Source organism: Tasmannia lanceolata, unplaced genomic scaffold (assembly GCF_043159265.1).
Source record: "Tasmannia lanceolata isolate RefF3 unplaced genomic scaffold, GAP_Taslan_0.1 ptg000015l, whole genome shotgun sequence".
NCBI classification, from domain to species: Eukaryota; Viridiplantae; Streptophyta; class Magnoliopsida; order Canellales; family Winteraceae; genus Tasmannia; species Tasmannia lanceolata.
Genome location: NW_027518692.1, coordinates 48,252,548 through 48,264,999, shown reverse-complemented (window position 1 = coordinate 48,264,999; position 12,452 = coordinate 48,252,548). Strand labels below are relative to the sequence as shown.

Sequence of the window (12,452 nt, the reverse complement as noted above, 5' to 3'; positions counted from 1 at the left end):
TTTACGTTCTTCTTCCCCATGATGACAATAACAAATGCCTAGCAAAACCATAACAAATCCTTAACAAATAAACAAGATGATGGCAATACATGATAACATTGTAAGGAACATGTTAAACCTATGCAAAATGTATCACAATGGACCTACCTGAGAAGCTTAGGTTTGATAGCCAAAGAAAAATAAAGAGATCTAATAAAATCTATATTTTAGGAGTGGGGAGTTTCACCTCTCTGCAATGGATTTTCAATGGATTTTTACAACTGAGAATGGAGTTTCATTTTGGCATGGGAAAGAAGAAGGTAAAAAGGTAAAAATGTTAGGTGAAATGCATTGGGATCCGTTGCTTACTTTCTTGGAGGAAAAACCAACACAAGGGCTTTTTTGTCCTCAAACACTCTTGAGATGCATTTGACCCATTTTTGAGAAATTAGCCAAATCCACCCTTTTTTAAGAATTTCAGATAAAAAACACATTTTGTTGAGAATTTTCCCAAAAAAAAAAAAAGAAAAAAGAAAAAAGAAAAATTCAATTCAGGGGCATATTCGTAATTTTATCTATTATTTAATTTTTTGTTTTTCCAACATGAAGATGAAGACCGAGCAGAGGGTTTCGGGATCTTTTTCTACAGGTGCCACGTGTCATCCTGACGTGGACAGACAGTGGATACGTGTTATCAAGCTACCGGTTGGAAAGAATTAACGCAGATGAATCTTGGCCGTCCGTGAGAATCTTCGAACGTCGACGTAGTCTTCGTCATGGTTCTGGAGGGTCTTTAATTCCACACTTTCTCACGCTTTTCTGATTTTTAGAGAGAGAGAGAGAGAGAGTGGTGTAAGATTCTTCCCAAATTATTCTATTTGTTTCTCAGCTGTTGATTCTTCAGGTATAAAACTCATTGTTTAGTTTAAATTGAAAAGGATGTTGATTTATTTCGTGTTTGTATGTTCTTTTGTGGTTGACTTCTTATTCTGCTTATAGTTCTCGTATTCATTGCTTCATGGTGATTCATGATTATCTTTTAGTGGTTTGTGTATATGGTTTTTGTTTCAAATTGTGGTTTAGTGAATTGGGTTTGTGTTTTTTTCAATTGGGTTATGCTTTTGCAATTTCACTGATTTGGGTTTTTGAATTTAAAAGAAATTTTGGTTGGATTTGTTTGGGTTGTTCATTTTGCATTTACTTCATTACAAATTATCGTTCCTTTGATTTGGTTTTTTTGGTTTTTGAATGCCCGTTCATCTTTCCATGTGGCTAGATGGTTTGGGGTTTTGGAGTAGGTTGTTTACTTGTTTGGTATGAATTGGGGTTTGTGGGATCGTTTGTAATTAGGGACTTGCTAGGCAATTTTGCATTTCACGGATGACTTTTGCATTAGAGAACAGCCACACAGGCTCACTTTTGGTCTGATTTTGTCTCATCATTTAATTTATCTGAGGTGGATGTTCTCTAATGCAAAATTCACCCGCAACATGGCTTTCAGCAAAACTGCTTAGCAAATATAGAATTTGTAGGATGTCGCACGGAACGCAGATGTGGCACAGATCGCAGACGAAGAAAATCCTAGTCGATTCGGCACGACGCGGTCGAGTACTTGGTTGACGCGGCTGAGTACTCGGTTGACACGGTCATAATTCGAGAGAGTCAAGGGAGTTTTTATTGACTCGCGGAACGCGGCCAAGGTAAAAGGGAGTCGACGCGGACACGGGAGAGTTTTAAAACTATGAGAACCAGCCCTATTCAATTTTTCCATAGTGGGACCTTCAATTTATGTAATATTCCTCTAAATTAATCGTAATCATATCATTTTCCTCTCAACTGTGATAAGAAAAAAAATCCAAGAAAATTTTTCCTGTCAGAAATGTTTTTCTTGCAATCCAAACAGGGCCTTAGGAAGTTGATTTGAGGTGTGCTTTACAACATTATCTATTGTTCCATGTAGTTTTCTTTTGAAGAAAGTTGTTACCAAAGGTGTTAGAATATGTGGGATCCAACGGTTGGATTGGGTTAAGATCTCACCGTTGGATCATCTTGGAGGTAGATTGGGTAAGTAGCTAAATGAAGCAACTAGATAAATTAGCCAAGTGGATTAGAAGAGGCAAGCAAGAGAGATTAGGAAAGTAGATTTAATTAGGTTAGATTAGAATATTCTAGTGTTATCTCTTTCCATAGTTGTCTTGATTTATTTCTATGTTTATTATGTAAGTGCTCTATAAAAGCACCAATAGATTCTCTTTGTAAGCATCCAAGATTAATATAATTTTCTATTATTTTACATGGTATCAAAGCAATTCGGTCCTAAGTTGCCTTGACCGCGAAGTTTGCTACACCGTTTTCCGGCAGACGGCCGATCTAGCCGTCCGCCGGGCCTCCTACAATCTCCCACGCCGAACCTCCATCTCTCACCAAACGGCCATGTGCTCTCTGTGTTCTTTTCCTTGTTCCCCTTCATTCTAATCTTAGACAGGGTGATTCTCTTGGTTCCGCATAGGAAATGGTCATGCTCTCTCTGTCATGGCGGATGAGAATAGTTTCTCTTGGGTTTCATAATCCCAACTCCCATCTTGCAAATCCCATCTTTTATAAACCTTCTTACTATTGCCCTGTGTTTTAAAAGTTACGTGTTGTCGCCAATTCGTCATTAAAATCTTTCGTTGTTTGTTGCCGCGTGTCATTCATTGCCGCCCATCTCTTTTTTTTTTTTTTATCTTTGTTGCCTATTCCGGCATTGGTCCATAGTGACCCATCTCTTGCCCATTCCGGCATTGGTCCATAGTGACCCATTCTTACTCACCCATTGAGGCTTGAGTATCATCTAGTCCTATTGAGGCTATGAGTTATTGGCTTTTAAGCCCTCTTCGTGACTCATCAACAAGTGGCATCTTCTTCGGCAACCATCATCAGTGATCATTGGCAGCAACATCACTCTTCATCAACAGATCTTCATCATAGACTTTTGGAAGTGTGCATCAAATCGGTTGATTTTGATTACATTTGTAATTTGGGGAATTATATTGTATTGGGAATTTTTTCATTATTGTCAAACGTATATCGATCTTCAATCCATAAACGTTTGAGGGGGCATGTTAGAATATGTGGGATCCAACGGTTGGATTGGGTTAAGATCTCACCGTTGGATCATCTTGGAGGTAGATTGGGTAAGTGGCTAAATGAAGCATCTAGATAAATTAGCCAAGTGGATTAGCAGAGGCAATCAAGAGAGATTAGGAAAGTAGATTTAATTAGGTTAGATTAGAATATTCTAGTGTTATCTCTTTCCATAGTTGTCTTGATTTATTTCTATGTTTATTATGTAAGTGCTCTATAAAAGCACCAATGGATTCTCTTTGTAAGCATCCAAGATTAATATAATTTTCTATTATTTTACAAGAGGAATGCTTTGCTCTTTTACTTTTCTACTTTCTATCCATAATATCAAACACAATCTTATTATGTAATTCTCCACTTTATATTGATTTCATGCCTCCTTGAGGACTGTACATTTTTTATGATTTTTGCTTTCTTTTCTTCATTTGCTCAATGTTCTTTCATTTATTATTGACCTCCTCAGTCGCCTTTCTCTTTAATGAAATCACCTCTACTATTCGAAAAAATAATCTCCACTTTATATACTTATTTTAGGTGATATTAAAATCATCATAAGCATCTTTTTAATTTATTGGATTTTCTTTTCCTTTCCAACAATTTTGCATAAAACTTTTATGTCATTTTCTATTTTCTTCAAGAATTGGTTTCTCTTGATGTTTATAGATGTCCTTGCTCCATGGAACTAACATCTCTCCCATCAGATATGGGTTTCAAGACACAAGAACCTTATGGAAAGAAACGGTTATCTATGTCTTATTGCTTTGATGATGATGACAATTATAACTTGTGTTACTTTTCTGCTCAGTAGTTTATCTTGTGAACAATGTTAATAAGATAAGCTCATGGCCTCATCACACATGGCCTAGTGGAACTTCATGTGTTCATCACAACTGAATGAGGACAAAGTATACACATGGGAACTTTGACCATTTTGATCTTTAGAAGAATTCCAATGTTAATTGCGAAATGGGTTTTAGACAGAATAATAGGAGATTCCCCATTAAATGACCTCTAGAGTGGATAGTAATTAACTAGTTCAACATTCTCAACCTCCAACCCCTCCTCCTCTAATTGATTAATTTATACAACTACCCCTAATTTGTCAACTAACGATAATGGGGCAAATAATGGAAAAATGGAGAATACAACATAAATAGAAAAATGAAACTTCTACCCCTGACAACTCTAACACTTCATAACTGCTTGAATGTGGTATGGAGAGAGGAAAAGAAAGAATATGTATGATTAGCATGGAGCAACATAAACTTTGGTAGATGGGTGGTCTACATAGTCTACCTCCTGTTATACTTCTAGTGAATTATATTTTTCTATCCTTACTAAAGGCCCCGTTTTTATAAAAGAAATAATGCAGATGGGTAGCCTACATAGTCTACTTTGTCTGAATTCTAAGACACGAAATTCCACCACATAATTTTTATATATCTATTTTGCATGTTTAGCTTGAGAAGCTTCACAACTTTGGTTATCTTTTTCTTTGTTACTTAGATAAAATTCTGCATACTGCAGGTTGAATGGAAATGTGCATGTAAGTCTTCTTTTGTACTTGACAATATCAATTAGGATTGTGATACAAGCAAATGAAGACCAAATCAAGTGTGGGCTTTCTAAGAGAAGGGAATAGCCTCCATGCATGTCACCAGTCTAATAAAATATCCAAAAGTTCACGATTTCAAGTCAAAATATCTCAACAAGCAGCATTGCTGGACTCTTCTATTCAAAATCAAAAGGATGGTAAGCAACTATACTATTCCTAAGAGAGCTTGTACATGCACATCTTCTCAGCACGGGGTTATGACTTAAGCCGCAAGCATTCTCAAGTTGTATTAAGAAGTTATTTATATGGTTTCTCTTGTTATCGTAGTTATGTGCTGCAGTTTAATTTAAGTTTCCTGGTTCAAACCTTCTAATCAAAAAGTACATTTTTTTTCATTTTCGAAGCATTAGCCTTTTGAATATTTAACAGCATTATGCCGAGACATTCTCCTTTGAAACAGCTGTTAGAACTTAATTTCCAATTATAAATGTTACGTGAAATTTCTCGTTGTTCAATAGTAATTAATTCCTCTGCTTACTGCAGTGTCTTCCAAGATTGAAGCATCTGATTGGGACATTCAGTTTCAAAATTCGCCATTGTCTTCATTTGATTCCCCATTTGTTGGAAGATTGGTAAGCATTAATTTTGGTTATTACTGCATATTTTTTGTTTGTTTCTCTTCCATTTTTTTTTTTCAATCCTTTCAATATATGTTCTAATGTTTTTTTTCATATCTTATTATATTGCTATTACTAATTTTGTTCATTTGATTCACCTATTGAGCAATGCCACTACTGAACAATATGGTGTAGGGCCAGTTTTGGCAATGTACTTTGAACCTTTTAAAATGCCAGCATGCAGCTAGCTCTCATGTCCACACATATGCCACCCTTTTTTTATGCTCAAGAGGCATGCTGGATGAAATCTTGTGATATAGAGGTTAATATCTTGGCAGGAATGAAATTTCAGAGTTTAATGCTGCCTTTGGTTATAATTAGTGTGCATAGTAAAGTTCCAAGGCCATTGCTTGAAGCCAAGTCATCATCTGAAAATGTTTTTTTAATTTTTTAGTTGAGCAATAACAAACAGAATATATGTTAATAGTAGATAAGGAAAAGGGTATGAGAGGGCCCCAAAGAAAAAGGATAGGAAAACCCAAAAATTACACAAGGGGCGATATATGCCCAATTTGTATTTCAAAGTGGTTCAATCCTTATCTAGCTAACATATCTGGCTCATCATTAGTGCTCCTTGGCATTTTCTTAGAAAAAACGGAACTAAAATCTTTACTAAGATTGATGGATTTTCATAGTAAAATTTTCTATCTATGTTCCCCCGAGTTGAATCTCTTAACCCATGCAGTGACATTTATCGAGTCTTCTATCCAAAGAGATCCTGCCAACTCCGGCGCAGTCTAGCATGAAGAGCCTTCTGCTTTGTTTTAGTTTGTATCCCAATATATCTAAAATAAGCCTTAACCGTCTTTCTTTGTTCATCCCTAAAGACGACCCCAATGCCTATCGGTCTCAGATTCTCAGAAGACATCTCAACATTTAGTTTGATGGTATTTATGGGGGTTGGAGTCCTCCTTGCTACTACTATGTCTGTGATGTGGAACTCATGGGACTGTCTTCCTATTTCGAAGGACCTCATGCCCCAATATAAGCCAAAATCAGTTTCATGTGAATGGCCACATAGTGATAGAAAGTTGAGTCTTTAAAATAAGTTTTTAGCGTCAAAACTCCTATTTCTGCCATTCCATGGGGAAATTTTGGATATAAATTTGTATATATGTAAAAGGTATGCTTGATGTATCACACCCTCCAAGATCTAGTGTTTTTTACTTATCTGTGAATCATGAACACCTCCTAAGTCTCAACCACATGAGTCTCTGTAGCTAAGGGATATGATTAGTGGTTCAAAAATTACTATGCTAAGATTCCTAAGGTCCAAGGGGTATTTGTTCTGTAAGACTAAGGTCATCATGGTTTAAGATCAATGGGGCCATTGGTTTGTTTTTGAATTGTGAAACAACCAATCGCTCCAAAAGCCTAAGCTATTTGAGTTGGTGTTATTTAATCTTTTCTACTTTAACACTCCCCATCACGTGTGGCCCCTCTTTGGCATACACGTGGCACATGTGGCCCCTCTTTTGGATTGGCCATTACATGTGGATTTTTTAACATCAAGGAGTTTCGAACCTAGGGCAATTGCTCTGATACCATGTGAAACAACCAATCACTCTAGAAGCTTAAGCTGTTGGAGTAGTTGTTATTTTATCCTTTCTACTTTAACATGAATTTTGAGAGAATTTTTTTCATTATTATATTTGCGGGCCTACTAATGGTCTGAATTCCCTGGTGTATTGTATAGTATTTTGTACTTTCAGTTGGGCGGTGCTTAGTGGCCGGATCCAAACGGTGGACTTTCTAAGGGCTAGAAAGATGCTGATCGTAGATCATTGCGTCCGGTGCATTGAGGCGGGAGAATCAGTGGATCACATCTTTATCCATTGCAGAGTTGCCAGGGAGGATGCTTTCTTAGATTTCTTTGCTGGCCACTATGTGGGTGCTATAGAAAGAGAGGAACGCCGGAGTGATGGAGTAGCCAAGTCATCCTATTTTCTTTTTTATTAAAGTAATAGCACTAACTTTTTCTTGGGCTAAATCTCTCCTGCTTTTTTTGCTTTGTTTCGGCCTTTGAATTATGGGAGGGATGGAGAGTGGTGTGTAATAGCGAAGAAAGCCACCCCTCGGTTGTGCGACATTGGCAGCCTCCCCCAACGGGATGCTAAAGTTAAACTTTGATGCTTCTAGTTTTGGTAACCCTGGGCCAGTATTGGAGGTGTTTTAAGGGACTCCACAGGGGGGGTTATATGGACTTTCTCAGGGCCTATAGGGGTGGCAGATGCCAGCGAAGCAGAGGTCAAGAGGGCAATCAAGGTATAATCTATTTGGAAAGAGATAGATTAGATTGAACGATAGTTGAAGGAGACTCTCAATGTTATAAGGTGGCTCAAGGCTTCTTCAGTTGTCCCTTTTCGATTTGCCTTTTTTTTAATTTTTTTTATGAGATTAAAGATAGATCACAAGACTCCTCTCTCACTTTCTTGCGTGTCAGAAGATCTGCAAATGGGACTGCCGACAAGCTGGCCATAATGGGTGTAGAAAAAGCAGGATCTTGAATTGTTTGACTTCTTACCCCCTTAATAGGGCCTTTTCGTTGTTAGTGTTTTTGTTTTTATTATGTAGGTGTTCTCTTTGTATTTCCTGGGTGGACTTTCTTAGTCTTTCCCTTTTCAATGAAATCTGTTACCATTAAAAAAAAAATTGTATTGTCCTTTGTAAAATGGTGGAAGTAAAATTTTCACAACTTTTGAGAAGCAAACACTGATGGGATAAGCTTTGCTAGATTTGCATTTTAGAATCCATCTGTTCTAAAGGATTGAGTTTGAGTGCTTTGTATTACTCCGTTTAGGATGAGTTTATTGATTCCCAGAGAGGGAGAATTGGTGGAGATTTTTACATATGTCTGATGTTCTATTTTGTATATAATATATTGTTTCACTTCCAAGTAATTGCCAACTTGTATTTTTTGACACATCACTATGTCACATATTTTGCTCATTTATGGTGTTCCCTTTAATTGCATCGAGTGGCCTGTCCTTAAGCTCTAGAAATGCATGACGATTTATTGGCTCGCAGGGGTCTCTACGGGCTGCATGTCCATCTATCTTGGGAGCGATCTTCTCACCTATTTTTGAGCCCAATGAAGTACATTGTGAGCCAATAAATCACAATTTTTCAGGTTTGCTTTCCTGTTCTCATTACACTGCCATTATTTTACTTGCTGCAAAGAAACTTGGTTTACATGTGAAAAATCCATTTTTTTATTCTTCCAATGTAGAATCCACATGTTTCGTGAGTATATATGCACGTCTACAATGGTATCCTCTTACCGAAAAAGGGAAAAGAAAGCAACACATTTAAGACAAAAAAGCTGTTTTGACATAAAACGGCACATATAATACATTTAAATCATTTTCATGCAGAGTTTTTCTTTATCATTTTTTTCAATGATATCATTCTTTGAAAGATATTCAGCATCCTTTGCATTTTCAGGTACGAATGCCGAATCCTCTGATGTGGCAGTTGATGACAGTGATGCGGGCAGCAGTAGCTCAAGTGATTATCGAACTTGCAATGTAACAGATTTCAAAATTTCTGACATGAGCATTGCCAGTTTATCCTTTGATGGAAATGCAGAACTTGATGATCTAATGACAGCCAATCCCTGTCCCAATTACGACCCTTTCGATCCTGATTTGATGTTTGACACCATAGAGAGATACATGGTACTGCCTTTTCTTGAGGAAACTGTTGAAACAAGTAACTTCCATGATGGAGAATCATTTGAAGAAGCTGCAATGTATTCCGGTGACACGTGCTTATATTTAGCGATTCAGCAGATGAAATCGTCGGACCAGAAAACTGAAATTAACTACCACTCTGTAGACCCAGATGATTTGGATGGCTTTGATCCACATTTATTCATTAGAAATGTACCCGACCTAGCTGAGGTGGTTCCGTCTCTTTGGCCCGTACTATTGCCAAAGAATACTCAGATAAGAAAGTCAGTCACCCTAGTACTCGATTTGGATGGTAAGGAAGCTTAGCCCAACATAAATAGGTTGTGCCCAAAAAATCATTTCCTTTGGATGATCCTAGCCCTCTGATCTATTGAGGAACTGCATATTGTGGAAACCTCTATAGATCGGGCGGTCAGGATCATCCGACGGAAATGACTTTTGTGCCACAACCTATTTATGTTTTAGTCCATCAAATAGATGGTTTGGATCATCCTATGGTGTGGCCCGTACAGTACTTTTTGAAAAATACTAGACTATACGGGCTTACACCATATAAAATCTCTCTTTATACAATCAATCAGTATTCATTCTCCCAGTATTTCATTGGTGAAAAGTATTTCATTGATTAACTTCAATGTGGCTGTATCAAATTGTATGGAAATTCTGTTGCTATTTCAATTAATTGAAACAAGTGAATGTTACTGAACTTTAGTCATGGTGGTTCTCTTTTCATGTAGAAACCCTTATCCACTCAACCCTGGAGCATTGTGACGATGCAAATTTCACCTTTCCAGTATATTACAACATGAAAGAGCACACAGTGTATGTACGTAGGAGGCCATACCTCCAAATATTCCTTGAAAAAGTAGCAGAGATGTTTGAAATCATTGTCTTCACTGCCAGTCAAAGCATATATGCTGAACAGCTACTGAATATACTGGATCCAGAACAAAAGCTTATTTCTCGACGCATTTATCGTGAGTCATGCATATTTTCGGATGGTAACTATATGAAGGATCTGACAGTTTTGGGACTCGACTTGGAAAAAGTTGCCATAATTGATAATTCCCCACAGGTAATTTCCAGCTGTGTTCTTATTTGGTATAGTGGTTTATGATTAATCCATCTTTTTAAACACCTATGCTAAGTTAATATTATATTTGCATTATCATAGTCAGCAGAATAATTTTTCTCAACCATTGGGTTTTGACTTTGAGTCCCTGCTACCTATGTCAAAAATATCTCCGAGATATTTTCAAAATATAGTGATTTTATCCCGACATTTTGATAAAATGACAAAATCCTGAAGTAATCCCGAGAATTTTAAAAATATAGCGATATTTTCATTTACCAGGATATATTTTTATTTTTTTCTTAATTTCTATATTTTAAAATAATTTTATTTTTAAGTTTTTTTTATCAATATAAACCTGAAAAAATAAAACAAATTTAATATATCCCTAGATTTCCCTTGCTTGCCCTGTTACTGCCATGACTAGAAAAGGTAAACTTTAAGGGATTTGCTAGGGTCCATCGCAAAAGGCATTTCGTGGCTGGTCTGTCGCATGTCAGACCAGCCACCTCGTGAATGAAGACAACAGCTTTTGTCTCCATTCATGAGGTGGCTGGTCTGACGTGCGACAGCTGACAGACCGGCTGCGAAATGCCTTTTGCGATGGACACTAGCAATTCCCAAACTTTAATATTGTCCCATGGTCTTGCGTTGTATACTAATAAACCTTCTATTTGTTAAGATTGGGTCCTAACTATTGAACCATTGTTTATTCTCTCACGGTTTCAGGTTTTTCGGTTACAAGTGAATAACGGGATTCCTATTCAGAGTTGGTTTGATGACCCGTCAGACTGTGAACTAATTTCATTACTCCCCTTCCTAGAGACCCTGGTTGATTCTGATGATGTCCGTCCTATTATTGCAAAGAGATTCGGTAATAAGGAATAACAGAATTTATTCTCTCCATTAATTTAACGGCCCCTTGTTCTCTCTCAGATTGCCATCCATTCACTCACCTCTCAACCCTCCTCTGTGAGCTGATGCATTAATTATGAAATAAGTTTGGCAATTATAGTTATTCTTATTTCTAGGGTGAGTTTGCTAGAAAAATTTGTCCATCCTTTTATTTTCAATTTGCAGTTGTGTATATGTATGACTTCTATAGTGAATTTTGTGATTGGCTCTCTGGCTTTCTTGTACATGTATTCTGTTGTTACACTTGCATTGCATGAAAATAAGTTCTAGCTTTAAGTCCTCTAGACTTGAAAGGATGCATCATCCACCTTCTACTCAGTGCTAAAAGATATCAAACTAGATCTAGGAAATAGATTTTGGAAAAATAGTGATCAGATTGTTCTATTCGGAAATCGGAAGTGATGTTGATTTCATGTTTATTATGTATAGATTTTGAAAAAATAGCCATCAGACTGTTCTTGTTACGGCTCTGCTGTTGTTGGTATCAATAACAAAACTGGTAGTGCTTGCTAATTTTAGTCAACTTACTATTTGAATATGTTGGGAATTGTGGAAGTTGCTAGTTCTTGATGATTTCATCATTTGCTTGTGTAAGAATAAATTTAGGTACTCTTGAATTCAGAAGTGACCATAGGTGTAAATTTGATTTCATGATTAAAAAAATAGCAATCAGACGGTTCTTCTAGTTTTTGAGTCATAATGTCAATTCAATGGCTTCTTAATCATCAGTTCATATGGACTTAAAACTTGTATTTTTGGGTATTCTTAAGGAGACTTCAGTAACCACGTTTCATATTGGATTGGATGAATCCTGGAGATAAGAGTTGTCAAAATCCCTTGTATGTTGGGAGGCTCAAACTATCTTCAAGAAACAGTATTGCAGCACACCTCTAAGCTATGATTCAAGGCCAGTAGATTATGTGTCCTAGCAATAATTCTATTAGAATCAATGTCTATTAATGGTTGGATGATTCAACAGAAATAACTTTCACATGAGACTAGAGGATGATGTGTCTTCTCAAGCAACTTATGATAGCCAATGTCATGACCAAAGGTTCGCTGCAATACGTTGATCCATAAACTTTAAACTTCAAACCTCAATTTGCTACAAGTGATTTGGTATTGGCTGTGAACTTTATGTTAGAAGCATTATCTCAAAGCTTCTATCATGGAAGGATGTTTTGCTTACATACTCATGCATATAACAAGGACATGAAAGTCAATCATTTATTGAACTAACTTCATAGAGAGAATATGAATCATTAGACTGAAAAGATTAATAAATATGAAGAAACTACTGCCAATGCTACCTTGATGAAGAGAACATCAAAATAACTTTAAAGTCTTGTTGCTCAAATAAGGGCAACAACCGGTTGTGAGCTTCACAACAGGTAAAATGGGGCAAATGGAGAGAGTTTGGGGTCGAATTTATCTCT

General features: G+C 36.8%; 1 protein-coding gene across 3 annotated transcripts; it reads left to right on the top strand.

The window, feature by feature from the left end:
• The first annotated feature begins 642 nt into the window (after window positions 1-642).
• Window positions 643-11,292, top strand: LOC143891689 (uncharacterized). Of its 3 annotated transcripts, none has more exons than XM_077396231.1 (7): window positions 643-883; window positions 4,687-4,857; window positions 5,204-5,292; window positions 8,365-8,467; window positions 8,782-9,321; window positions 9,767-10,104; window positions 10,831-11,292. In XM_077396231.1, the coding sequence occupies exons 2-7, from the start codon at window positions 4,704-4,706 to the stop codon at window positions 10,987-10,989; spliced, it is 1,383 nt and encodes a 460-aa protein (XP_077252346.1). In that variant the 5' UTR covers window positions 643-883; window positions 4,687-4,703; the 3' UTR covers window positions 10,990-11,292. The 3 variants fall into 3 exon arrangements, with proteins under 3 accessions (XP_077252346.1, XP_077252345.1, XP_077252347.1); XM_077396230.1 differs by having other exon boundaries at window positions 645-883; window positions 4,633-4,857; XM_077396232.1 differs by having other exon boundaries at window positions 819-831.
• The last annotated feature ends 1,160 nt before the right edge of the window (window positions 11,293-12,452 follow it).

Coding starts and splice junctions, on each gene's coding strand:
- LOC143891689 (XM_077396231.1), top strand. CDS start 4,704: ATGAAGACCAAATCAAGTGTGGGCTTTCTAAGAGAAGGGAATAGCCTC. Junction 5,293..8,364: donor CCCCATTTGTTGGAAGATTG/GTAAGCATTAAT, acceptor ATTGGCTCGCAG/GGGTCTCTACGGGCTGCATG. Junction 8,468..8,781: donor AATAAATCACAATTTTTCAG/GTTTGCTTTCCT, acceptor TTGCATTTTCAG/GTACGAATGCCGAATCCTCT.